Source organism: Canis lupus, chromosome 3 (assembly GCF_048164855.1).
Source record: "Canis lupus baileyi chromosome 3, mCanLup2.hap1, whole genome shotgun sequence".
Lineage (NCBI taxonomy): Eukaryota > Metazoa > Chordata > Mammalia > Carnivora > Canidae > Canis > Canis lupus.
The window spans coordinates 60,366,430-60,393,639 of NC_132840.1; the positions used below are offsets into that span (position 1 = coordinate 60,366,430).

Consider the following 27,210-nt stretch of genomic DNA (forward strand, 5'->3'; position numbering starts at 1 on the left):
TTCACTTTAAGGCCTTTGTCACAAATCTGAATCTTTATTGTTCTGAAATAAATGTTATAAACATAACTCAAAACAAAAGCTTCAATATTCAGTCTCAGAAGAGGTGTGGCTCAATGCCCATCACATGTAACAAGAAAACTTCCTTTAAAAAAAGGAAAAAAAAGTACTATGTGAAGTCTTTCATATGAATGAAAATGCACCCTTTGGATTTTTTTGTCTCCTTAGCCTGTATACACGTGAGTGCAAAAAGGTTTGCATTTTCTTCACATTTAGTTCTTGCTATGATGTTTGACGAATTTTTTGCCACTCAACAAATTCATCGAGAAGAACAGGCCCTAGAAAAAAAGAAACAATTTTTGTTAGAATTCAGTGAACTCATCCTTCTCCACGAGCTCCATGCCAGCAATGAGGACAGACGCTTGGCTGTCGCGTGAGTTCTGCTGTTCTGCTTACCGGGGCTCACTCCCCTAGACTTTTCTCTTCTGACGTAAGGCACTTCCCACCATGATATTTGCAGCAACTTCCTTTCCAAGGTTCAAGTGTTGGATGAACTCTCCAATAACTAAGTCAAGATTAAACTCTCTCTTTTTCTCAACGTTCACAGCTGTTATTTAATTATTAAGGAACATGCAAAGTGTTTACCTTAGTGTTTAACTTAGTAAATGCCAAGATGTGTGTAAGCTTGTTGAAAGGGTGGCTGGTAACAGGACCTAGTATGAATCTAAACACAAAGCAGGTACCTAACAATACTCGACCTAAGAACTATTCTAATAAAAGATATTTGTATAAATGTTCGGAGGTTCCAAACTCATTTTCTTACGGAAGCCAGGTAGGCTTTAATGAACTCACTGTTCTCTCTCTAGTTTTTTTAAACAGAGGAAAGCTCATTGTCAGAAAAAAATATGCTTGCTCTATTTTTCTTAAAACACACAACATTCTGGTGGTCTCTCTTTTTCTTTTATTTTTCATAGACCTACTTCTCTAAGAAAAGTAGCAGGAAGCCCAAGAATAAATGGTAGCTGGAAAGCAACCTACTTGTTGGCATAAACTGTGGGCCAGCAAAATGGAAAACCAAGTCCAACATAAGTTACTACTCAGCTTTACCCACTAACTTTACAGGCCAGTTACAGTTGTCAGATTTTCTGATTTTTCAAACAAATCTAGAAGCTTTATTTTTATGCAAAAACTCTTAATTTAAAGGTTGACTCAAAACATACACAAATATACACATCTGCAGGCCATATACAGTCCCTGGGCTGCCAGCTTACTGTTGCAAGGTATTGTTTCTAAAAATATTAAATTGTATACCATTTTGTAGGGAAAGATCACAGTATATACAGAGAGAAATAAAGTTATCCCTTCTTTAAAGAAGTCCACATTTCAATTTATAAGAATTATCTTACCACGTAATTCTTCCCAACACTAAAACAACACATTCAACCAAACTGATGGTAGAAACTGAAAATTTCTTTCACTGTTTTAGAAAATGTGGCTCACCTAACTTATTACTTCAAAAATCCATTTTAAGGCATTCTGCCCCCTTATCATTGAAAAACACTGAAAGATAACTTGAACAACTGAAAGATTACATATATATATATATTTAGATGTTATTTATTTATTCACAAGAGACACACAGAGAGAGGCAGACACAGGTAGAAGAAGCAGGCTTCCTGCAGGGAGCCCGATGCAGGACTTGATACCAGCACCCAGGGATCACGACCTGAGCCAAAAGCAGAGATGCTCAACCACTGAGCTACCCAGGCAGGCATCCTTTTTTTTTTTTTTTTTAAAGAATTTATTTGAGAGAGAGCGAGCGAGCACGTGCTCGAGAGCATGAGCAAGAAGTGGGGAAGGGGGAGAGAGAATCCCAAGCAGATTCTCTGCTGAGCATGGAACCAGAGGCAGGACTTGATCCCATGACCCTGAGATTACAATCTGAGCTGAAACCAAAAGTATGATGCCTAATCTACTGCACCACCCAGGCGCCCCCAAAAATTATTTTTCATTAACTATTTACTCAGTAATTTCTAAGGAAAGTTATTTTGACATTATTTGCTATACTGTGAATGGGCACCCTGATAACTTAAAGGTTTTTCAACTGTAGTTGATGGTTTGCTTTCCTGTCTTTTAAGTCATGACTGCACTTTTCTTCCACTGGAAATGGAAGGGAAGGCAAGAAAGCAGAATTTTAGCTTTTACACGCAAAAAAATTGTAATTTAAATTTAGCTTTAATGCTTATTTTTTTTAGCTTTAATGCTTTTATGTTACTGAGGAAATGATAACATTTCACTTATCAGTGTAGATATTACTTATATGAAAGAGAGCGAGCGAGAGTGTTTAACTTAGTGGGAGAGCATGTGAACAGGGGAAGAAAAAAGAATCTCAAGCAGACTTCCCTCCGAACACAGCGCCCAACACAGGGCTGATCCGACAACCCCAAGATCATAACTTGAGCCAAAATCAAGAGTCAGACGCTCTAGTGACTGAGCCACCCAGGCACCCCATCAGCATAGATTTTATAATAATGCTCAATCTAAGCTCTTGGTCTAGGTCCTACACCTGCCTCCCCAACACTTTTCACATGATTAAATAATAAGAGTTACTGCTAGGAAATTTAAACCCTGTATGGCAATACTACACAAATGTATATTCTCATATAATAGTTCTATAAATTTTATTTTCATAGAAAAACACTGTATCATACTTACAAGCACCATCTTCATCATAGTTACTAAGGTCGGCATGGACAGTTCTGCTGAATTCTAATACGTTGTACCACTGATCTTTGTTCATAACACGATACTTTGATTGCTGTAGAAAATGATATAAATATTTTGAATATTGAACAGGCATTATTTATTTGGACTTGACTTCAAGAAATCTAATTATGACATTTTTGTAATTTAAGTCTTTCTTAAAACATTAATTCCTGTTTAAATTACTGATGCTTCTAAGAAAAGTCTCAGGGACATTTACATGTTAACATTATCCAATTTACATTTTCCTTTATCTTTCCTTCATTTTAGAGAAATAACAGGAGCATCAAAGGTACTACCAGTAACGGTAAAATCTGATGTCTACCCATGTATATACCTATGTAAACAACCCTGGAATCAAGATCTATGATGTATATGACACACATTAAGCTCCCTCATGCTGCTGCCCAGAACATCACTTCTTCGATAAAATTTACTGTTTAACCACATTTTGAAGTTGACATCTTTGCAGGCTGTGGAAAGAGTACTGGCTTGGGTTCAAACCCCACTTCTCTACTTACGTGAGGGACCCTGGGAACACTGTTTAACAACAGAGCCCATTTTTTCATTTGCTGAAGGAGGTTAATGCATAATTTGAAACAGCATTATAAAGATTTTAAGAAACACTGTTGGTCGAACACCCTCCACATAACAAGTGTTAAAAAATATTTAGTTCTCTCAGCTTCCTTAGAGGTGAATACTTTTACACTCAGTTCTATTTATTTTTGTCCCAAACAACTAACAAGGAAGATTGATAACATCCATCAAAAATATGTTTTACTAGCCTTCATTACGCCCACTTTATTAGGCTTAAGGATGTAAATAAATGTACATGAAACCCATTCACTTAAGTCCTTTCCATATCACTGCTTCTTATCAGAAGCTTCAAACAAAGTTACTCTGAGGAATGTGCTAGGATAATCAGCTTTATGAGGTATCATTTTCAAAGCAAAAAGCAAAAGCATCTGTAATTCAAGAAAACCCCTAAAATCAAAAGGGCACAAAAACAGACAGAGAGTCAAAGAAATGCAAATGAAAAAAGAACAGTATCTTTGAACCACTGCCGGCAGTGGGTGCTGTGTTAAACTTTCTAAAAGAATACTTTCTCCATGAAGTCAGTATACATTCTTTACTCATCAGTACATTCAAGTACAGGATTATAGCTATTCTCATATTTGTGAACATAAAATATTTTAATTCTAATTATTTAGATTGAACCTAAGTGAAAAGGAGAGTTTATTACTACAACTGGTTCCCTTATGAAGATTTCAGCTTATGATCTTGTATTAAAGAAACCTGATTTAGAAGTTTGAAATTTGTACACTAGCATCTCTCTTCTGCCCAAAACCCAAGAAACTAATTTTTCATGAAGAGTGTCTTTGCTAAAATGTATTTCTTGAAGGTTACTTGCTTTTTTTATGGGGGGGATGCAGGGCTAGAATTGAAGTATCTCACTACAGACTATATTGATGAACATGAACTTGCATCTAAAAATAACAATCTCTCTCTCTCTCTATATATATATATACATACATACACACACACATTTTAACAGAAACTTTTTACTAAAGTAGATTTTTTTAAAAGCACAGGATCCAAAGATCTATTTTGTTTCTCCTCAATCAAAAGGTATAGTTTCCATCAGATTGAGCTTTAAAATTAAAATTTAGTATTAATCAGATTAATATTTTCAAAAAACAAAACATACATACCTCCAAGTACTGGTAAAATACTGAAAACAATGGCCATGTCCTTCCAAGCAGAAGAGCTAGCATAGACTTAGCAGTATCAATATCAAGGCTTCTCTGATCTTTATCCTAAAATACAAGGAAAAATTCTTCTAAGTGTGGTTTCAAGATTAAATAAAGGTTAAAATTACAAAATATGGAAATTCCACCTACCCTTGCAAAATCAAAGGCATATCTGTAGATATTCTTAAACGAAGAAATATCATTTAACTGTGAGCGCAAAAAGTCAAATTTGTTCTGTAACTTTTCTGTGCAGTCACACCTTAAATTAAAAAAACCAAATACATTATACGATCTAGAAAATTAATAAAAGCATCTTTAAGGGGTTAGAAGAATGCATTAAGAAAAAAGTGAGTGCATTCATTAAATTAACCTAGGTTTAAAATTCTGATTCACAAACTTAGAGTTATTAACTAATTGCCTTGTATCTACCAATGGAATTAAAAGAAAAAAAAAAAACAGAGAAAACCTGGCAATCAATGAAATTTCAGTTAAATGATTTTCCTTTAAAAAAAATACAATTTAATGAAAAGCTCCAGCAAAATCACAAATACCTCTTGAGACATATAAAAATGTGCTTTAACCACACGTAAGGTTTAAAAAGATGGCAGAACAAAGGAAATTAATCAGGCCTCTGTCACATATTTCACTGGAAAGTTCTCAAGCACCAGGCTGGTGAAAAGAGATTAGTCATGAGTGGTTTTAAAAGTTTGGGATAGGGATGCTTGGGTGGATCAGTCAGTTGAGCATCTGTCTGCAGTTCAGGTCATGATCCTGGGGTCCTGAGATCAAGCCCCACAATGGGCTCCCTGCTCAGTGGGAAGTCTGCTTCTCCCTCTGCCTTCCCCCACTCACGCTCTCTCTCGCGTTCACTCTCAAATAAATAAGTAAAATCTTTAAAAATTAAAAAAAAAGTCTGGGATATAACACAGGGAAAATTAACACATTAGTGCTTCAGTCATAGATTCAGATTCCTACATTTTTAGTAACAAAAATCAAAGTAAATATTTAGTGGCAGTACCTGACCTCAAATTAGGTACATAGACGAATGAGTACCAACAAGTTATCCATGTTATTTCTAAAGATAAGATACCAAACATAAAAAAGCAAACAGATTTCTCAAAGATCTTCACTGGCATTCTGACTCACTGGGCTGATAGATGCTCCAATGTTGAGCAAGCAGCAGAGTGGAGGACACCTTTCACAAATGGCACACAACTCATCTCATCCCCTGCCAGGTCCCCATACTTGTCATGCTCTAGCTCACCTACCCCTCACAAATGCCACAGCTATGCTTTAGCGCATATTACTGCCTCTACCTGAGGTGTGTTCCCTCCAACATTTTCACAAAATATCACTAGCCAAAACCTAACTCACATTTTGCCATCACGGACAGACCATTGGACTCCCTTCCATTAAATCAGGGTCCATCTACTGTGACCCACAATATCCTACTCAAATCTGAGTTTCAGTACTTATCACGTAGCAGACATCTAGCATGCTTAGATTTAACTGAGACCTTCACTATTCTAAATCCATATGACATGTGATTCATAATTTTATTAAGGTGTAAATATTCTGGATAAATTTCTAAAGTTGATTAAACTTTGTATTCCTAGAATAAGCCAAACTGGGTAATGCTACCTGTTTCATATATTGCTAGATTTTTGGCTATGTTCATAAAAGAGATAGGCTTGTAAATTTCATTCTTTCACACCCTCTTTACTAATTTTGATAACAAACTCATAGCACAAACCTCAGAAAAGTGAAATAATGTACCGTTTTTTTGTTTTCTGAAAGTTTACTGAATACTAGAATTAGCATTTGTCCAAAATTTGTCCAAAATCAGCTGAGAAACCACCTAGGTCTTTTCACCTTGGGAAGGAATTTTTAACCACTCAATCAGCATTTTTAATGGTTATAGGACCATTCAGATTTTCTATTTCTTTTTGAATTAACTGATCATGGATATAGTTTTCTGAGAATTTATTTCACATATAATTTTATTTAAAGATGATTATGTTTATAACATTTTCTAATATACATTACTGTTTATTTATGCTTTTTGTTTTTCTTAATCATCTTGCCAGAATTTCTTAACAGCTTTGCTTTCTGTTTTACTAATATCTGAACATCTTCTTCTCTCTTTCTTCAGGTTGATCCTTTCTCTAACTTCTTAAATCACATATTAGTTCATGGGGATAAAGGGGTTTTTTTTTCTTTTAGTGTAACAGGCTACAGATTTTCTTCTAAGTACAGTTTTAACTTCTACCACAGTTCTGATGAATACGGATTCTCCACTTATCACTGATGCCTCACAAGATGATTTCAGAGGTGTAGAAGAGATAAGATACTAGGTTTAAGAGTCTGAGAAGAGAGGGGGGACACTAAGCAAGGGTGACCCTTGAACAACACAGGTCTGAACTGTACAGATCCACTTACAGATGGAATCTGTTTTAGAACATTTTCTTTTCTCTAGTTTACTTTACTGCAAGAGTATAGCATGTAATACCTTTAACATAAAAAAATAGGTGTTATTTGACTGTTACGGGTAAGGCTTCCAATCAACAGGAGGCTGTAAATTTTCAGGGAAGTCAGAAGTAACACAGGGACTTGTGACTGCAGGAACTCCCCCTACTGCCAACAATGATTAGGACTTCCCCCACTCCTGCTGAGTGGTGTTGGAGGTAGCTAGCCAAAACAGAAGGTTTATATAAGATCCAAAGTTTTATAACACAATACTCAAAATTTCCAGGTTTCAATAAAATATTCCTGCATTGTTCGAGGGTCAACTGTATAGACAAATGCTGTCAAAGAATTTGGTTCTAAAAGGGAGCAGAGAAAAGTGACACTAACTAGACTGGGATGGAGGTGGACAGAAGGTTTGCTTTTCTTTTTATTAGACAGAAAACTTCTGCTTTCAGGAAGATGAAGTAAACCTACTTTTCCCCTATCTGTCCTGCTAATTCAACTAAAAGCTCTGGACATTAGCTATAAAATAAACATAAGCCTGGAAGAATTGTGAAAGACTTGGAGGAACAATACAGTGATGAGTTTCCTGGGGTTTTTTGTTGTTGTTGTTGCTGTTTGTTTTTGCCTTATCTATCCCAGACCTGGAGATGAAGGAATCAGCAAACCAGAATGCCAATGGGATAGAGAAAACAACAACAACAACAATCTGCTCTCCTCGTAAAAATCATGCAACCTAGCAAGAAAACAAACTGTCAGAACATTGAACTACCACAGAAAAAACTGTTACCATGCCCACCAATGGCAGCAAAGACTGGAGGAAGCCCTAACAGCCCACCCTCACCAGATGAGGGAAGGTCCTCCCTCCCTCTCAACGCCTGTCCTGTCAGTAGAAACCACATAAAAGCATGTAGTAAGTAGTGCACTGGGGTAGCTTTGCTTTGCTACCTGGGGTAGGTCAGAGAAGGCCTAGTGAGGGTGTGGAACTTACGCCTGCCAACAGTAATGAGGAATTCCTTCTCCTGCAGAGGTGGTGGTAGAAAAAGCTGGCTAAAATAGAAGATTTAAGTAAGATCCAGCGTTTCGTAACATAATACCCAGTATTTTCAGGTTCCAGGAAAAAAAAAAGCACTTGTCATACCTACAACCAAGATGTCAAGCAGAATGTAAAAAGAGAGCCAGTATGTGCAAATACTGAAATGACAGGAAATGTTTTAAAATTATTTGATGTATATTTTAAAGCAGTGATTATGAAACTGGTTCAATAAGCAATTATGGGCACATTAAAACAAATGGATAGAAGGTCTCAGCAAAGAAACAGAAAGTCTAAGAAAAGAAATGTAACATAAAAAAGAACCAAATGGAAACTTCTGAACTGTAAAATACAAGGCAGACTTAAACCTTAATATATTAATAATTATATCAAATGTAAGTAGTCGGAATGTACCAATTAGAAGACAGAGACTAACAGAGTGGATCAAAAAGACCCACAAAACCAAAATGACTCAGCAATATACTATTTAGAAGAAGCAGACTTCAAATGTAATATAGGCAGACTGAAATTCAAAGAATGAAAGTGACACATCATGGGAATATTAGCCAAAAGGAAGGAAGGGTAGCTTTATTAACATCAGTGAATGTAGATTTCAGAGCAGAGAGAACATTATGATAAATGGGTCAATCCACCAAGACCTAACAATTCTAAACGTGTCTGTACCAAGAACAAGAAAATATGTGAAGCAAAAATTTAGAGAAAAGGAGAAATAAACAAAAATATAATTATTTTTAGAATCATCAACACTCTTCTCTGCCAACAACTGACAGAACTAGACACAACATCAGCAAACATAAAGAATTCAACATTATCTACCAACGAGCCCTAACGGACACTAATCGAATATGTCACTGAATTACAACAAAATACGTGTTCTTTTCAAGCATCCAAACAACATAAACCAAGGGAGACCACAGCCTGAGTCATTAAGAAAAGTCTGAAAATATTAAAGAACTGTTCTCTGACTACAACAAAACCAAAGTAGAAATAGCAGGAAGATAAATAGCAAAATCTCCAAACACTTAGAAACTTAACAGACTCCTAAATAATCCAAGGGTGAGAGCAAGTCAGTATACCAAGGTGAGTGAACCTAAGAACACAAGTCAAATTTCCTGAGACACAAAGCAATGCTGGGGGAAATTCACACAGCTAAATGCAAATATTAAAAAAGAAAAAACAATCTCAGTTAATAATCTAAGCTCCTATCTTTAGAATCAAGAAAAAGAAGAGCAAAATAAATCTAAAGCAGGAGAGAGTAAATTAAGAGCAGAAACCAATAAAACTGAAAATAGAAAAATAGAAAAATCAATGAAACAAAGAATGGATTCTTTGGATAAAAGTCAATAAATCAGACAAGTCTCTAGCAAGAATGACAAAGAAAAAGAGAAAATACAAAAATCACCACTGTCAGGAATGAAACAAAAGATGACATTACAGACCTATAGATATCGAAAGGAAATATATTTGACCACTTAGATGAAATGGACCAGTTCTTTGAAAAATGAAACACACACTAACAATACTAAATAATCTGATAAATGATTTGAAATAAATAGTAATTTGAGTGACCCTACATCAATTAAAAAAATCAAATTCAAAATTTCAAAACTTCTAAAAAAGAAATCCGTAAGTTCAGGTGGTTTTACTGGAGAATTCTACCAATCTCTGAAGACCAATTCTATGCTATACTTTTCAAAAAATAAAATATAAGGAAAAACTCCCCAATTCTTTTTATATAGCCAGATTTACCCTGACACCAAAATCAATTAGAGGTAGTATTAAAAAAAAAGAAGAAGGGTGCCAGAGTGGCTCCATCAGTGAAGGTTCTGCCTTGGGCTCAAGTCACGATCCCAGGGTCCTAGGATTGAGTCCCACATGGAACTCCCTAATCACAGGGGAATCTGCTTGTCTCTGCCTCTCCTCCAGCTTATTCTTTCTCTCAGAAAAATAAATAAATAAAAATCCTAAGAAAAAGAAAAAAAAAAATCACAAGAAAAAAATTGTTAACCATGCATGATGATGGATGTTAACTAGACTTATGGTGGTGATCATTTCATTTCCCAAAATACACAAATATTGAATCATTATGTTATATACCCAAAACAATGTTGTGTCAAATACATCCCAAGGAGTAACATAAGGAAAAGAAATGAAAATAATAGACCAATATTCTTCATGAATCCTTAACAAAATATTAACAAAGAATTCAGCAGTGTATAAAAACAATTAGACACCATAACCAAGTGAGATTCATTCCAGGTAAGCAAACTGACTCAGTATTCAAAAACCAATCAATGTAATCACAATAGTAAAAAAAAAGAAAAAGAAAAAGAAAAGCTACACGATTAGATTTAATGCAGAAAAAGCATTTAAAATATTCACGTGCAATCATTGAAAACTCACAGAAGGACATGAACAGAAGAGAACTCCCTCAGCTTGATACAGAGCAACTACAGACAACCAAAGCTAACATACTTTATAGTGGAGACTGAACACATCCCTCTGAGATGGTGAGCCAGGAAGGGATGTCCACTCTCACCATGCTTATCCTACACAATGGTAGATGTTCCAGCCAATGCAGTATGTCAAGGAAAGGAAATAAAAGACATACAAGACCAGAAAAGAAAAAAAAAAAAAAAAACAGTTCCCATTTTCCTATTTTATGTTAAACTCCTATGACATGACTGTCTATGTAGACAACCCAAGGAAGACACACATACACAAAAACTTAGAATAAGTGAGTTCAGCAAGGTCACAGGATACAAGACAACCACATAAAAATCAATTGTATTAGTAATGAACATATGGATGCTGGAATTAAAAATATAGGGTTATTTACAGTGGTCAAAATAAAAATGAAACATTCATGTGTAATTCTAACAAAAAGTACAGAATTTGTATGCTGAAAACTATCCCAAACGATCAAGGAAATTAAACACCAAAAAAATCCATATCTATCTTGTATGTAATTCAAAGACCCAAAATGATACAAGTATCAATTCTCCCCATATTTATTATGCAGTTTAACCAAAATAAGAATTTTTATAAGTAAAAGGAAGATCATTCAAAAATTTTGGGAAAAGCATTGAAATTGGAAAACCTAAAACATTTTGAAAAAAGATCAGTCATCTTGGGGTCCTAGGACTATGCCCTGCTTCAAGCTCTGCACTCAGCAGGGAGTCTCCTTGAGATTTTTCACTCTCCCTGCTTGTGCTCTCTCTAAACAAAAAAACAAAAAAACAAAAAAAAAAGAAAAAAGAAAGGAAAGAAAAGAAAAAATCAATCAGTCTATGTGATTGTAGACTTAGTATATAGCAGCTGTCATCTAGACTAGGTGGTGCTGCCAGAAGGTTAGGACACACATCAACAACAGAACAGAGAACCCAGAGACAGACCCACCACACACAAGTATGTCCAACTGATACACGACAAAGGTGTAAAAGCAATTCAACAGAGGAAAGATCTTTTTCAACAAATAGGAATGTGGAGCAGGTAGACTTTTGTAGGCAAAGAATACACCAAAACCTGTCTCACACCTTTTAAAGAAATAAACTCAAAATGCACTACTTATTTAAATGTAAAATATAAAAATATAAACCCTTCCAGAAAAAAAACTTAAGATAAAATTCTCAGGATCTAGGGAAAGAATTCTAGGACTTGACACCAAAGACACAATTCATAAAAGGAAAAACTGATCAACTTGAACCTCATTGAAATTAAAACCTTTTGCTCTGCCAAAGTCCTTGTGAGAGGATGAAAACACAAGCTACAGAGTGGGAGAAAATATTTGCAAACCATATATTTAACGAAGGACTGTATCTAAAATATACAGAAAACTCACGGTGAAAAAAATGTATCCACTATATCCCTCAGCCTCTTTCCTATTTTCCTCAGATATTATAAGTCACCAATTCCTACTTTTATCTACATCTACCTCCTTTGTAATTTATCCACTGAATTTTAAATCTTTATTTTTTACTTTCAGAGATTTAATTACACATTTGAAATCTGATCATCTGACACCATTATTATTTCTTTAAATATATTTAATGTAGTTATTTTATACTGAGATTATGACAATTCAAAATGCTAGCATTAAAAGCCTAATTCTGAAGTTTAAGATGTTTCCCAATAGGCTTAGTGATTTTTTATTATTATTTAATAAAAACTGAACCTTTTTCTGCAGAATTGAAGCTTCTGTTTAAATGCATTCCTATACAGAAGAATCGCTTCCACTGTACACATGAGACTACTCACCTGGGACATTTGTAAAACAGTTTTTTAGCTTGTCATACGAATAATGAATCTTAGCCTTTAATCTGTATGATGAATTTTTGGTAAGAATTCTGTCACGAATAAGCCCTTCACTGTATGTAGAACCAAGCCCAGGCTATCACATCTCCAACTACTGGACAGATGTGACATCAGAGTTTTTGATCTGATTCTCACCCTACTCAGGCCTTGCAATTTTGTCTCTGACTTGCAACATACACCAAGGTTAATGGCTAGATCCTAGGTGATGAGGAAAAGGTCGATAACCTTAAGGTAAATGCCAGCTTCACAGATCCCTGTGGTATCACCATCTCTTGACATTTCTGGTCTCTGATTATCTTTCTTAATTTATAGTCAAGTCTAGGCATGCTTTTTAAAAGATGCTTTTATATTTCATCCAGCATTTAAGTGTTTTACATGATAAATGGTTTCTTTGCACATTTAGTCTGCCATATGGCCAGAAAAGGAAATCAAAATTTAGATAAGTTAACTATCCAATTTGTCTGGGGCCTAGTTCCTATATATGAATGAGTGTACAATGTATTTCATACAGAAACAAGAAAAGTTTATTCTTACTATTTATTAAAAATGTATTTCTGGGGATCCCTGGGTGGCGCAGCGGTTTGGCGCCTGCCTTTGGCTCAGGGCGCGATCCTGGAGACCAGGGATCGAATCCCACGTCGGGCTCCCGGTGCATGGAGCCTGCTTCTCCCTCTGCCTATGTCTCTGCCTCTCTCTCTCTCTCTATGTGACTATCATAAATAAATTAAAAAAAATGTATTTCTTAGGGACGCCTGTGTAGCTCAGTGGTTGAGCATCTGCCTTTGGCTCAGGGCGTGATCCTGGGGTCCTGGGATCGAGTCCTGCATCAGGCTCCCTGCCTATGTCTCTGCCTCTCTCTCTCTGTGCCTCTCATGTATATATAAAATAAAAATCTTATAAAAAAAATTTATTACTTACTCTTTCATTAAGTAGCTTTTATCAGCATAAAAATTCATAACGTGAAAAATAAAGCTTTAATGGTGTTGAAAATGCAATTAACTTCTACACTTCTACCAGAGGGATATGCAAAAGAAACAGAAACAAATTCTCAGATTAAATGCTCCCATGATGCTGTTTGAAAATTTGGATGTCTTCAGGATCTCCAGAATCATTACCAGTTGATAATGTTCAGAGTTACCACGTTTTAAGGAGCCAATTATGTGTATTACCTTCCTTGTATATCTATCTTAAGTAGAGCCTCATCATCTAAATCTTTGTAACTTCCTGAAGAAGTGCTTTTCACATATTTTTTAGTAATGTGATTCACATTTTCACACAAATTCTCATTCAGAATCTTAATACACTTGAGATTCAGGAAGATAAATACAACAAAGGATAGAAGTTCTTCCTCTCACTACCACCAGAATTTGAAATCATTCTTCAGGGCCTGGCATATAGAAGCATTTCAAAAGTATTTGTTAAGTAAAGTAAAAATACCAAAAATAAGCACAAAATATGTATTTATTTAATTTAAAACAGTTTCAAAATCCCTACCTGGGGAAAGGTTAGTGGGAAATTGTAGTTTCAATGAAATTATAAAGTGTTCAAGTGGTGACTTACAAGTCACCAAGGAAAAAGAATCCAAGAAATCACCTTTTCCAAATATTTTACATTCCACAGGTACACAGAACAACAACATTATTTAGGATATGATTTCAATAAGCTTAGGACAGAGAGAAAGCAAAGAACAAAGTTTCAAGTCAAACAGGGAGAGACCAGGTTAAATTCTAACTTCTCCATTTGCAGTCAGGTGGCTTCACGGACTCTCTCCAGCCTCCTCTCCTCATTTTAACACGACAGAAACAGTAACAGACAACCATGAAGTTAAAGGAGAATACACGAGTTAAATGATTAGAACAGTTCTTAGTTTGAGATGCTCCTTTTGAGGCAAATGGCTTAAAAATCACCTTCCCCCTGGTAACTCTGTCCACACTATTTCATAGCAATCCTAATGGTCTAGCTCAATCTTGAGCAGAGAAAGAATCTAACAGAACAAACGTGATGTTTTCTTCTTGGAGAAGAATGAAAAACAGAGTACAAACTTCCACGTTTATTACCCACATCATAAAGACTGTGAAAGGACACAGAAAAACCAATGAGCATACCCAAGCTGTCACTAATACATTACAAGACTAGTATGTCATGGAAACCAAGAAAGAGTTTTTTTAATAACAACGAAATAAAACCCCACAGACTTTAGAGACACTGGTACTATAGGTACCATTCTCCACGGCCACTGTGGTTAGAATGAATATAAATGGATTTAAATTTCAACTGTAGGCCTTGGACATTAATTTCCTGAGTATTGCTATATATTTGATTAGCAAAGGAGGCGTTTACATTTCTGCCTCTTTAAAGACCTCTAAAATGAGAAGAAATTACCATTCATGTATTAGATCTAAGTGAGATTCTCTTCCTTAGAGAAGTCTCATTAAGTATGCTGGACAGACTGATGATCCACAACAGAAGAATCTGATTCAGAATTCTGTATCTAGAACTTCCTCAAATAAGGTCTACCGACCCAAGCAGCACATTTCTGCGGACACCTGGAAATGAGGAGAAGAGCATTTGAAGTTGTCACTAAGAGCAGAGGGAAAGAATGCTAACAGCAATTACTAGTTGGGCCCCAAATGCTACATGAATGACAGCCACACATCACAGCAACCCCATCCATCACACTCTTCTATCCTCACCGAACAATCAGATAAATGTTCCCCATTCCTCTCTCACCTAAACCAAGTCAAGTCAAGCCAGACCACTGTCTTGAATCTTCACAGTCCAGGGCTCAATACAACTTGTAATGTACTGAGAGGCAGCGTGATTGCTGCCATTCCTGGCAGGTGCTCCCTCCTGCCTCCTTTTCTCATGATCATAATCAAAGTACAGTCTTCAAAGTTCTATGCTAAGTGTTTTCTCCACCAACATGGTATTTCCCTCTTGCTCCAACACCACCATCAGCTAGCAGATGTGAGAAAAGTTCTCCACTCCAGCCAGTAAGGCATGCCCACACAAAAACATAAGTACCCCTGGAGTCTTGCATCCACAGATACAAGGAAGATCCACATGGAATGTGTTGTGCATCATAATAGGGATAAGGTCTAGTTTTTCTAAGGTGCTCTTAAGAGTCTATGAGCATCAGATCAACTACACACTATCTGATGGTTTCCCAGTCTGTAAGGGAGGGTTTAAGCTCCCTCCACATGTTAGCCTAGGCCCTCCATAATATAGCTATTATCCCTACCATCTGGAATTCAAACCTGTCTATTTTATGTACTTTTGATTTTAACCAATCAGACCACTTCCCTCACACACACGTTTTCCTTTCCCAAGGCTCTGCTCACGATTTCCTCTTTAGAAATAGTATTTCCTATATCCTTAACCATCAAAATCCTGATCATTCACAAGGCCCAGTTCATATGATGATCCATGTATACAGATTTTCCTGTCTCCATAGCCTAAATTGATCTCATTAGCAGCTGTGCTTCCATACTTGAGCACGTGTTATGTTCCACCTGGATGTACAGTTATAGCACCACAGGGCTTTCCTGCCCTCTCAGCATCTTCACCAAAGGGCAGAGCTACCTTATGCTTCACTGTGGTCACAGGGAAGTGGCACAGCACCTGACATAACAGAGGTGTTTACCACAAGTGTCTACAGATCAAACCCAACCTGTGGGGCAACCTAGTGGTTACTGAACAATGATGGGAAGTACACAGAAGAGAATCCCTGGAAAGGATGTGCAACTGCATCCTTTGAAACCTACAAAATGGCCATTCTAGTCTAATTATACACAATCTCACACCCACAAATTCTTCCGCACAAAACAGAAAGGCAATTCAGTTACAAAAAGTCTGTATGTATAAACAGCCTTAAAATAAATGAAGTACAGAAGTAGTCTAGTCTACACAATTACAGATTTATTTAATCATGGCTGTTATAGTCTACCTTCCTTGAGCACAGTCTATACTCTAATACCTGTTTCTATTCTTTAACAAAGCTCTACTAAAGTTTTCTAAGGGTTAAAATTAATTAATTTGAAACAATGATAACTATATTAAGACAATTTAGGGACCATCAAAAAACTATGCCCAGGTTAAGTCAAATCCTAGAAATATGAAAAAAAATCTATGAAGGGAATCAAGTCTGTGAAGTTTTACATTTTATGACTGTGAATTAAATAAAACCAAGTATATCAGGCAACTATAAATAAAAACCTAAGACTTACATAGATTCTTCTGTCTCTCCTGCTTTAAATATTAAACTACTATAGACTTTGCAAGTTTCTTACAAGAAAATTCAAGGACTTGTTAAGACTTACCTAATAAAAGATACTTCAATCTAGCTCATAGGGGAAAAAAACAACTATTTTCTCAGTCAAGAGCACTTGACTCATTTGAGCAATTCCAAGGCTTTATAGCATAGAGTACAGCAGAGGGGCAGGGGTAATAAGTGAATGAAACAGAAACCTGAGTCAATTTTAAGTGTTCAGTAACTGCTTTTATGTTGCATAGCTTGTGAACTTCCCATAGAAAAGAAGTGCTGATAAAAAAAATACATGTTCAAGGGTTAAATCAATTTCTATTCTTTTACCCAAAGCCATATGCTAATTATTCAAGAGTAATTATTAGGAATGCGTGTGTTCACACATTTCTGTTATACAAAGGCTCTTTATATTACATCAAGTTATGCAAAAACAAATAATAAACTTTGTGGGGTGCCTGGGTGACTCGGTCGGTTAAGGTCTGCCTTCAGCTTAGGTCATGATCCCAGGATCCTGGGATGAGCTCCACGTGGGGCTGCCCACTAGGCAGGAAGCCTGCTTCTCCCTTTCCCTCCCCCTCCTGCCTGCTGCTCCCCCTGCTTGTGCACACGCTGTCAAATAAATAAATAAAATCTTAAAAAAAAAAAAAATTCACACACACTTGTTAGCTGGGATGTTCAAAAAAGCAGTATACAAAAAATTCAGCAGCAGTACAAAAAAGCAATTATAGTGCCAAATAAAATGTCTTACAATGAATAAGCCATGTTACAACAGATATAAATTTTAATAAAACGTACAAAGCTGTATATGAACTAGTTTATATTCTTTGCATACTTGTCTGTACATTTTATCATTCTCTAAAAAGCTAACTGAGGGTTGGATATTTCCAAAGAATTTCAGAATCAATATCATTTTAATCTGGTATGTTATGACACCTAGATGAATGACAGAATTCAAGCCTGGTTAGGCTATAAATACTATGATTCAAAAAGTTAATAATAGTCCTTTATTTTATAAAGATTGCTAACATATATAAAGAAAAATAACAGGAAGTACAGTATGCTAGACTGGTAATCTGGAAATATAAATTCTATGTCCTAGCTCAGCCACTAAATAGCTATGTGAACCTGGGTAAACATTTTCTTCACCTATCTGAGTCTGACCCCTTCTCTCACCTATAAAAAATGACTGAAATGACAGGGTTGATTTTATGTTCTATTCTAGAAATTATAATTTGGCTCATATAAGCCAAAGTTTTTATGTGAATCTATTTAAAATATCTATTATGTTAATTCTGGTTAAAAAGGAGAATTACAAAGCATTACATGCTGAAAATTCAAATATAAAAATTCAAGTTCCATATGAACAGATGCACTTAAAAGAATATCTTGAGGTATTCTGAAATGTAAGGACATGCAAACAAGTAGTAAAGAATAGCTAAATGTGTTAATAAAAGCATAACCACAACAGGAAACCACATGGCTAATTGACCCCCAGGTTTCAGCTCAAAAGTATTATAAATTAATGCTTCCTCTATTTTAGAATCTTGGTAATTAGTAACATCCTGCATGAACATTAGGAACATAATTTAAAAATAATACATAATTACTAACTGATTCTGAAACTAAGCACACTTTACTATGCAAAGTAAAAATCAAATTATTTTTGTAAAGGAGCAATTCTGTAACTTATCAGAGTTTCAAAGGCAGCATCTGAAAGTATTAACTAGAACATGGCTAAGGGTTGCAGGGCTGCCATACAACCTTTCTGCTTTTGTTCTTCGTAAGATTCATTTGGCAAAAAAGAAATAAAAAAGAAGTGCCATGTAACTCTATCTTCAAATACCTTTTCAAAATGAAGCATAAAATTGAAGAGAAGAGGCCCCAGAGCTTAGGTCTGCCCAAAGAACAAACTCCTTACACAGCAGAACTCTGTATTCAGAGAAAGAAATCATTTGCTCAATCTGTGAACAAATCACTTTGATCACAGACCTCTAATTCACTCAAGTCAATAATCTTGGTAAGACTGTACAAAGATTATTCAAGATTATGAAAAATGGGGTAACTATTCATTCTGCCAAGACCACAATATAAATTTTGTCAATCCCTAACTGTTATAGATCAAACCAATTTGATTAAGGTGAAACCTTACTCCTAAAAATTACGAAGCACAAAATATCAATTAAGATCTTCAAATAGGCCATCAAATTTGTTTTTTAAAAAAATGTCTTACTGTAATGAAGTCATCCCTTTTAACCATTCTTCCTTGGTAAAAAATCCCATGCTTTCAGCCTCCAATTTCCACGCTAAAACTAACATAATAATCTGGAAAGAACAGAACATAAAGGATAGGGGAAAAGTCAGCAGAGATAATCATGTCTGTATTTATCATGGAGAGCATTTTTATACAACTATTTCCATCTTCCAACTATTAAAGAGTACAACCTCTGGCATTATTAACTCTAAAGAAATTTAGATGGGCCAATTTCTTAAAAGTATAAAGCTCTAAGTTTCTGAAGGTAGAATCTCTCTCACTCTATTACAAATAACATTTGTATCAAGAAAGAGAACATGTGCCCAACTTAAATTGGTTACAAATATGAAAATGACAATTTACAGTATTAAACATGAAGAAACAAAATTCTGATATAAGATTAAAGTGTCTCGATTTTTAGAAATATGTAAATATGCTATACCCCACTTATACTCCATTCTTAGAAATAAAACATACATTTTCAGGTTCAACACCAATGTCTTCACAAAATTTTTCCATTCCTTCTGGCCCTACAACTTCATCAGGACCTTCAAAGACAAAAATAATTTACATATTTTATTGTTATATTAATATCAACATAAAACATAAGCTATTGCACTAAAGGCATCTATGAACACACCATAAAAATTTTTTAAATAACTAAATCTGAATTTTGACACATTTTTTATAAAGGTATAAATATTTGATATATGACTTAAAATGTAAAATTTCTGAAATATTCTTTACACACTTTACAAAATGAAATTAAGGGAAAAAAATGAAGTAGCATTCATATCAGTCACTTGTTTGTACAGTAACTTGAACCCATCCTTTAAAAAAAAAAAAAAACATTTACGGAGAGCCTTCTCTGAAGAAAATTTTTGGCAATGCATAAATACAAAGAACCACGAGAAATTTTACTAGAATGTGTACGAACAGCCCACAATTCAAGACAGTAATCAGAGAATACTCGTTTTCTTGCTAAAACATAAGGTCATTTATTACCCTTGTGAATACAACCAAATAAAATTTAATACTTTAAAAAGATACAAATATTTTGAAAATAAATAACTCAGAGAAATTACTATTTCCCTTGTCACCTTGGATCTAAAATAGATAGTAAAGCATTAGATATTCCACCTTAATACAGAAACAGAAGTTTATTATTATTTTCTTAAAATATTTTATTTATTTATTCATGACAGACACAGAGAGGGAGAGAGAGGCAGAGACACAGGCAGAGGGAGAAGCAGGCTCCATTCAGGGAGCCCGATGTGGGACTTAATCCCGGGTATCCAGGATCACACCCTGGGCTGAAGGCGGTGCTAAACCGCTGGGCTGCCCAGAAACAGAAGTTTAATCCCTCAATTAGCTTGTCCAAAAATTAGTGATACTTATCTTGTTTCTTATTTTTCTCCCTTAACACTAAATATAAGTCAATACACCAATTCTCATATTTTATGTTATCAGATTCCCAAAAGACAGTAATTACATCATTGCTAGGTCCCTTTCCTAACTCGGTAAGATTACAACAAATTTGAGACACCATGAATGGACTCTGAGAGCATTCTGCTAAGCTAAAAAAGTCAGTGGCAAGTAACATACAATTGTAACGTATATGTGGAATATACAAACAAACATGCAAGAAAACCCAAGCTCTTAAATACAGAGAACAGACTGGTGGTTGCCAGAGGCAGGGATGGGGAGTAGGAAAAAATGGGTGAAGGGTGGTCATAAGGTACAAACTTCTAGTTATAAAATATATAAATCCTGGGATGTAATGTACCACATGATGACCACAGTTAATAATACTGTATCGTTGTATTTTAAAGTTGCTAAGAGAGTAGATCTTAAAAGTTTTATCACAAGAAAAAAATGTGTAACTATGTATTTTAATAGAAGTTTCATAACTAATGTCATATCTCACTTGAAAAAAAAAAGACTGAAACTGGTGGCCAAGTCGGTGGGCGTCTGCCTTCAGCTCAGGTCATGATTTCAGGGTCCTGAGATGGAGCCCATCCATGTCTGGCTCCCTGCTCAGCAGGGAGTCTTCCCTCTCCCTCTGCCCTCCCCCACTGGCATGTTCTCATTATTATCTCTTGCTAATAAATAAAATCTAAAAGACTGAAACAATCATTTAAAACAATTATTAAGTACAATAGAACTATGTTATCACATTTGATTTTTGAAAAGTCTGCAAATATTAAAGTGGCCAAAACAAATCTTGTTTTCCTTTCTTAAGGGCTTATAAAAATTTTGGAGCTTCATAAATCACAGATTAGACCATGGCTACTCAGGTGGCATTGTATACCACCTGATTAGTTCACCAGTACAGCATGAAACCCACACCCTATGGGGTTTTGTGTGTGTGTGTGTGTGTGTGTGTGTGTGTGTGTGTTTTTCCACAGAATACAGCCAACCAGTATGTGGACTAATATATTCTTGCTACTTCAGATGAGATCCAGGCTGCTAAGATGACATTAAAACATGGTCTGAAAACAAAAGCCTTATTTAATTTTCTGGTTTAAATAAATACTGCAGTTATTTATGCAGTGAGGTGTTAAAAGGTGAGAGGGGTGGTAATTACAGGACACTTTCACTTCCTAATATATATTTGGAGAATTTATGAGAATGTGTTAATTATGTAACTTTAAAAGCATACATATACAATAAAGCTGTTAAAAATATAACTGAATATGTATCCTTATATATGGCTTGGTTGAAAGTGAAAATTAGATTAAAAATGTAATGGAAAAAACAAATTATTCCTATGAAAAAGAAAACTAACTTGCCCTCAAATCTATCATCATTAGGAATCAGGAGAGAGAGCTGAAGAGTCATGTCAAGATGATCAGTTACCATCATGAAATAGTCAACTGGGGGACTAGTTAGTGGTTAACAACAGATGAGAAACCAATTATGTTATAGGGAGCTACAGAAGACATACACAAGATGTTCCCGTAAATATTAAGTGACTTTCCCAAAGCAATGCAAATAATAACAAATCTAACTCTAAAACAAGGTCAATACCAATATTCTTTTCCTGGAGCGCAGCATAACGTTTCTCTTACTTATGGAAATATAGTCTTCCAATCTACTCTGGAGCTGAATTTAACTCAGGCAAAAAGTTGCTACTAAACTTAAGAAGATATGGGAATGATGGAGTTCACTCTACTAGCTGGTAGAACTTTATTAGAAGTTAGCAATTCTTTCCTGATTTTGGGGTTCTTTGTAAGATTTTAAAAGTACCTTTTCAATCTCCATGATTTTGTCCAGTAACAGGCCCCCTGTATTACAGAGTCCTTGCTAATGTAAGTATCACTCAAGATGAGAGGTCTTGTTGAAAGGGCAAAACCGTCAAGCTTAACGCATACCACCTATGATATTTTATTAACAAAATTAGTAGTAAAATATTTTTAAAACTAAAAGTAAAGAGTCCATTTTGTTTATAACCATAAAATGTTCCCAGGAATATCTGCAGAGTCTAAAAGCATGCCAGGCATAGCAGATACTCCGGGGAAAAAAATATGCTCAATGAATGACACAGCACGTTCAACATGAGCTTCACAGGAGCTGTCCTATTAATTCTGCAACAGAACTGTAAAATTACACAACCAGTAAATCTAATGTTATAATGCTATTTACCCTTTTAATAATTGCTTACATTTACTGAGTTCTAACTACATTCTGGATACTGTGAGAAGCGCTTTACATGTATTCTCAGGAAGCGCAATATTGTCTCCATATTAATATAGGATATCCCCATTTTAAGACAGAACAGTTACTGTCTGTTTGGTAAATGACTGGTTCCTTCTTAGGTTTAGTCTCTGCCCCAAGGAATGACTAGAGAGGCCTTCCCTAAGCACCCTACTTGAACGTCCATCCAAACTTCCTACTTTCTATCCCTACACCTGACCATATTTTTATTTATAGCACCCCACAATCTTTAACTGTCTTGCCTCCTTAGCTATTTACTGTCTTCCCCACTAGAAGGCAAGTCCCTTAACGGCAGGGACCCTGTCTGACTTGTTCATGACTATATCCCTGGCACTTATCAGCACCCGACCCACAGCAAATGCTCAATATTTACTGAATGAGTCATTCAGTAAATGACATAATATAAACTACCCTCAAGTACATTTACTAATATTTTTTTATAAAAGGAAAATTAGTTGCCATGAATGTAATTTAAAAAAGAAATTATAAGCTAGTAGTAATTATAAGCACAGGCTCTCCAATCAGAATGACCTAACATTGAATCCTGGCTCTTGTCACTATTCAACTCTTGTCATTATTCAATCTAAACCTGAGCTTTCTCATCTATAAAAAGGGATAACACCACTTACTTAACAGAATGATTGTAAGATAACATTATATAATTATGATTTTTGAAGTACAGACAGAAATTATTGTGTTGGCTACTACAAAAATGCTAGTATAGGAAATACATGTTGAGCTAATTAGAATATTTTGCTACCCATCAAAGTCCCAAGGAGAGGAAATACAAATAAGCATGAAAGAAAAAAAATGGACTAATTTTATGGTATTTCTTTGTAAGTGAAATAAGATGAGTGACCTTTTGATTCTATATCATTAATTCCAGTATAGCTGGCATTTTGAATAATGGGTCAACATTTAAATGGAGGTCAGTAAGAAATGAACTCCTTCATTTAATTTGGGTTAGACATTGTCTTGGGATGCCAGTAATAGCAGTTTTTCTGGTCTAGAAAGAATCTGTTCTGTTACCAAACAATTTTTAAATTATACTTTGGGGATCCCTCAGCTGATTCAACAGTGAAGCTGCGGTAAACCCATCAACAGTCTTATTTTCCATACGGTTAGCTTAAACTTATACCTCAAGTCCAGATTATACTGTAGATGTTAACTGACCAGCACTAAACATGAAAGTGATGGCACAGACACCACTCTTGTTTTATTTTAAACAGTAAGAATGATAGTGATAAAAGGAGGGAGAAGCTGTAAAACCATTAATTCCAAAAGACCAAAACCATTCTGAGGGGGGAAAAATGTTTTCATACATGCTTATGACAAAGTTAGGAATAAACAGGAAACAAGTATTCTTCCCTATATGCCTCACTGTGAGTCTCCCTGGGGGTTCTGACTTTCACCCCCAGGCTACAACCCCATCCCAGGCCTAGAGCATCCTCCATTTTCACCTAGGCTTCAGTGAGTGCCCCTCAGAAGCCCAGTTTCCTCCTACAACTACCACAGAACACCTTTCTAATACAGCATTTATCACACTGTACTAATATCAGTCTGTTCACTTTCTTATCACATTTCTAGTAGAACTGAACAGAGCTAAACATCAATGATTAAGGGGCAGATGTGTTGTATAATAACAGATCTGAATCTTACATCTTTTACTAAGCCTCCCCAGTTTCAGAAAATGTCAGTTTGGGTTCAGAAAAATTTCAATAGAATATGGAAAAGAAAAATAAGAACTATGTAAAGCATAAAATGTTTTGTTACATACTTTGTGTTTTCCACAATATTAACTCTACTTTAGCTAATGGACATAAACCAATAAATGTATCTGTTTACAAACTGTATCAATAGTAAATGTGTCTCACCCCCCCCCATTAATTATATACCTCATTATACTTTTAAAGAAATATCATCTGACATGGCCCCAAATTCTTAGTCTGCCCATAATCCCCAGTCTTAATTAACCCTGATCCCAGGACACAGCACTGACACAAAGCAGGCCTGCAATAAATAATTTGTTAAATGAATGAACCAAACAAATGTTTCAAGCATGTGAGTGATATCTTCTTATATTAATTTCATTACCTGCATACTCATAAAACCAAGCCAGGCACTTCTTGCTTGAAAAATGCTCGTCTCCACTTATTAGTCTAGCAGGGGGGTGGGATCTGCAATAGCTTAGAAAACACACACGCCTAAGAATTTTATCAAGGCTCAACTTTCAGTGAAAAGCTACGTTCAATATGAACCACTTCAATTCAAAGTAAACAAAGTACTTTTTTTACAGCTGCTATCATAGGAAAAAATTGGGAGTTTGTTTAGTATTTGCAATTTGAAACAGTATTCTATACGCAAAATTTTCTGGCTAATAAACCCAAATGCTACTTTGCTCACTAACAAAATCCAAAAATATCAACTAAAATAATTTCCCCAGATTTCACATGACCACATGGAAGTTCAACCTAATAGTCTCAACACAAGATTGGTAGTTGGGAAAGTATTAGTCCTTACAGTGATTCTTCTGCTGATTCATATGGAAATTATATCTGTGCATAATGGACACACATTTGAAAACAAAATATTACAAAATATATTTTGATACTTAATATTTTTTAAAAATCATATATTAACAGTTGTTTATGATAAAAGATGATCCAGGACCCAAGAGTATAAGTAAATTCTACAGATTAAAAACAAAAGATAACAAAAGATACAAATAAGAAGATAATAATTGCACAAATAATTGGGCCAAAGCTATTTAATCCCAAAGCCTATCTCTTCCACAAAATCCTTGAAGGTTGGGAAGTTCAGAAACGGCCTTTAGGATTTAATGAAGTTCAGGGAGCCATGTCTCAAAGAGCTGGGATAGCTACACCACCACAGTGACCTAGAAATGCTACAACATTAGCTACTGAGTAATGTAATCCATAAAGGCACCATATTTAACAGTTTAAGTTGATAGAGCAAAGTATCACCTGAGTTTTAGGAACACCGCTTGGATATTTTAATGTGGTTCATTTAAATAATTTTGATGTCACCACTTAAGATGGCCACAAGTTAGAGCAATAAAGAACTAATTTATATGCTTCATAAAAAATAAGAGCTGGTGGAGGAGCCCCGTCAAATTGCAGTGAGTTACCTTGTTTCACACCAAGAGCCCCAAATATCCTCAGTAATAAAGGGAAAGATTCAGTCAACTGCAAAGGGAGGGCGCGGGCTAAGGTACCTACCTGACTTGCAAGCAGATCTCTCTAGCAGAGCTCTGTCATTACCTCGTCTTTATAACGCTGACTACAGTCCTCTTGTAATGGTTGCATCTGAGGTTGTTACATCAAGTGCCAACCAGTGATACCGTCAGACACCCAGGGAGATTTACAAAGGAGCCACTTCTCACACCCAAATTGCAATGATTTTGTGCAGCACACAACGTTGCTGTGGTGCCTCAATGGCACGCTACAACGGGATCAAAGAGCTATAATTACAGCTCTGCTTCATCTTCTCTCTCTCCAAGAGGACACTGGGTAAATTAACTACCAAATTATTAATATTTATACCGAGAGCTAAGAGCATCTTGAATGCTAGAGAACAAAACCGCAAGCGCGGCCTTTCCCACTCTGCACGTACGCGACTTGGCGCAGGTGGAGGCACTGTAGTTCCAGCCGGGATCTTCCAAATCCCCAGTGGGGAGGCCGATTCCAGCACAGGGAGCTCCGCTTTCTATCCCCCCCCCCAGGTCGTCAGGTCCCCGTGACCCCAGCTCCTTTCCCTTCCTCACTCGCTACAGAGAAATTGTCTAAGCGACTCCTTCGGACTTGGGACTCCGTTCCAGGTCTGGAAGCAGGTGGGAGTGGGGATTCAGGGATGCAGGAAGGCGGGGGGCAGAGAGGCGAGGGCACCGTCCCGGCTCTCCCCCGGACCCCCGGGGCGCGCACCGCCCCAGCCCAGGCGGATCCCACAGCCCCTCCCGGGGCGCGCACGCCGAGCACGAGGCGCAGTCGGGAGCACAGCCTCGCGGGGTCCCGCGCCGGGCAGCAGGCTCCCCCGGCGGGGGCTCGTCTCCCCAGCCCGGGCCCGAGCCCCGAACCCCCTGAGCCCCGGCCCGCCGGCGTGTCCTCTTGCCGCCCAGCAGAAGGAAGACGGAAGGGGCTGGGGCGGGGGAGGGGAGGGGAGGGGAGAGAAGGGGAGGCGATACCTGGAGATTTTACACTTCTTGAGGCCTCCGTCTTCCGCCACTGCCGCTGCCACCCCAGGAGATTTTCTCTTCTTCTTCACCGGCATCTTCCGCCCTCCCCGGCAGGGCGGCCAGGGGAGCCGGGGCAGGGGGTCGCTGTCCGCCGGCTCCCACACACAGCAGCAGGCGGACACGCAAAGCCGCCAGCCCGCAGTGCAGCGGCCCAGCCCGGCCGCAGCCCGCTCGCGGATCCCCCGCCCGCCCTCCTCCGCTCGAGGCCGGGGGCTCTCTCCGGCAGTGGACACTGCGGCGGCCTCGCACGGAGGAGAGAGAACGCGGACAGCGCGGCACCGCCACCACTCACACACTCCGAGGGCGAGAGCCGCGCTCTGACCCGGATGCGGACCTCTCCGTGCCGGAAGTGACGCCAGCACGCCGCTGCCGCCGGGGGCG

General features: G+C 36.9%; 1 protein-coding gene across 4 annotated transcripts; it reads right to left on the reverse strand.

The window, feature by feature from the left end:
• DCUN1D5 (defective in cullin neddylation 1 domain containing 5) lies at positions 1 to 27,185 on the reverse strand. 4 transcript variants are annotated; one of them, XM_072821762.1, is made up of 9 exons: positions 26,779 to 27,174; positions 25,817 to 26,039; positions 24,672 to 24,763; positions 19,338 to 19,408; positions 18,840 to 18,931; positions 4,662 to 4,770; positions 4,473 to 4,577; positions 2,713 to 2,815; positions 1 to 335 (listed from the first exon to the last, which is right to left on the reverse strand). In XM_072821762.1, exons 4-9 carry the CDS (start codon positions 19,377 to 19,379, stop codon positions 280 to 282), a joined length of 507 nt encoding a protein of 168 aa, XP_072677863.1. In that variant the 5' UTR covers positions 19,380 to 19,408; positions 24,672 to 24,763; positions 25,817 to 26,039; positions 26,779 to 27,174; the 3' UTR covers positions 1 to 279. The 4 variants fall into 4 exon arrangements, with proteins under 4 accessions (XP_072677863.1, XP_072677862.1, XP_072677865.1 ...); XM_072821761.1 differs by lacking the exon at positions 25,817 to 26,039 and having other exon boundaries at positions 26,779 to 27,185; XM_072821764.1 differs by lacking the exon at positions 18,840 to 18,931 and having other exon boundaries at positions 26,779 to 27,175.
• Positions 27,186 to 27,210: the final 25 nt, after the last annotated feature.

What these genes read in the sequence shown, in the direction of transcription:
- DCUN1D5 (XM_072821761.1), bottom strand. Translation starts at nt 26,864, where the DNA reads ATGCCGGTGAAGAAGAAGAGAAAATCTCCTGGGGTGGCAGCGGCAGTG. An exon ending in AAAGGGATGACTTCATTACA is followed by an intron (nt 4,771 to 18,839) that starts GTAAGACATTTT and finishes TTTTAATTTAAG; the next exon opens with GTGTGACTGCACAGAAAAGT. An exon ending in CTATGATGAAGATGGTGCTT is followed by an intron (nt 336 to 2,712) that starts GTAAGTATGATA and finishes CTTTTTTTCTAG; the next exon opens with GGCCTGTTCTTCTCGATGAA.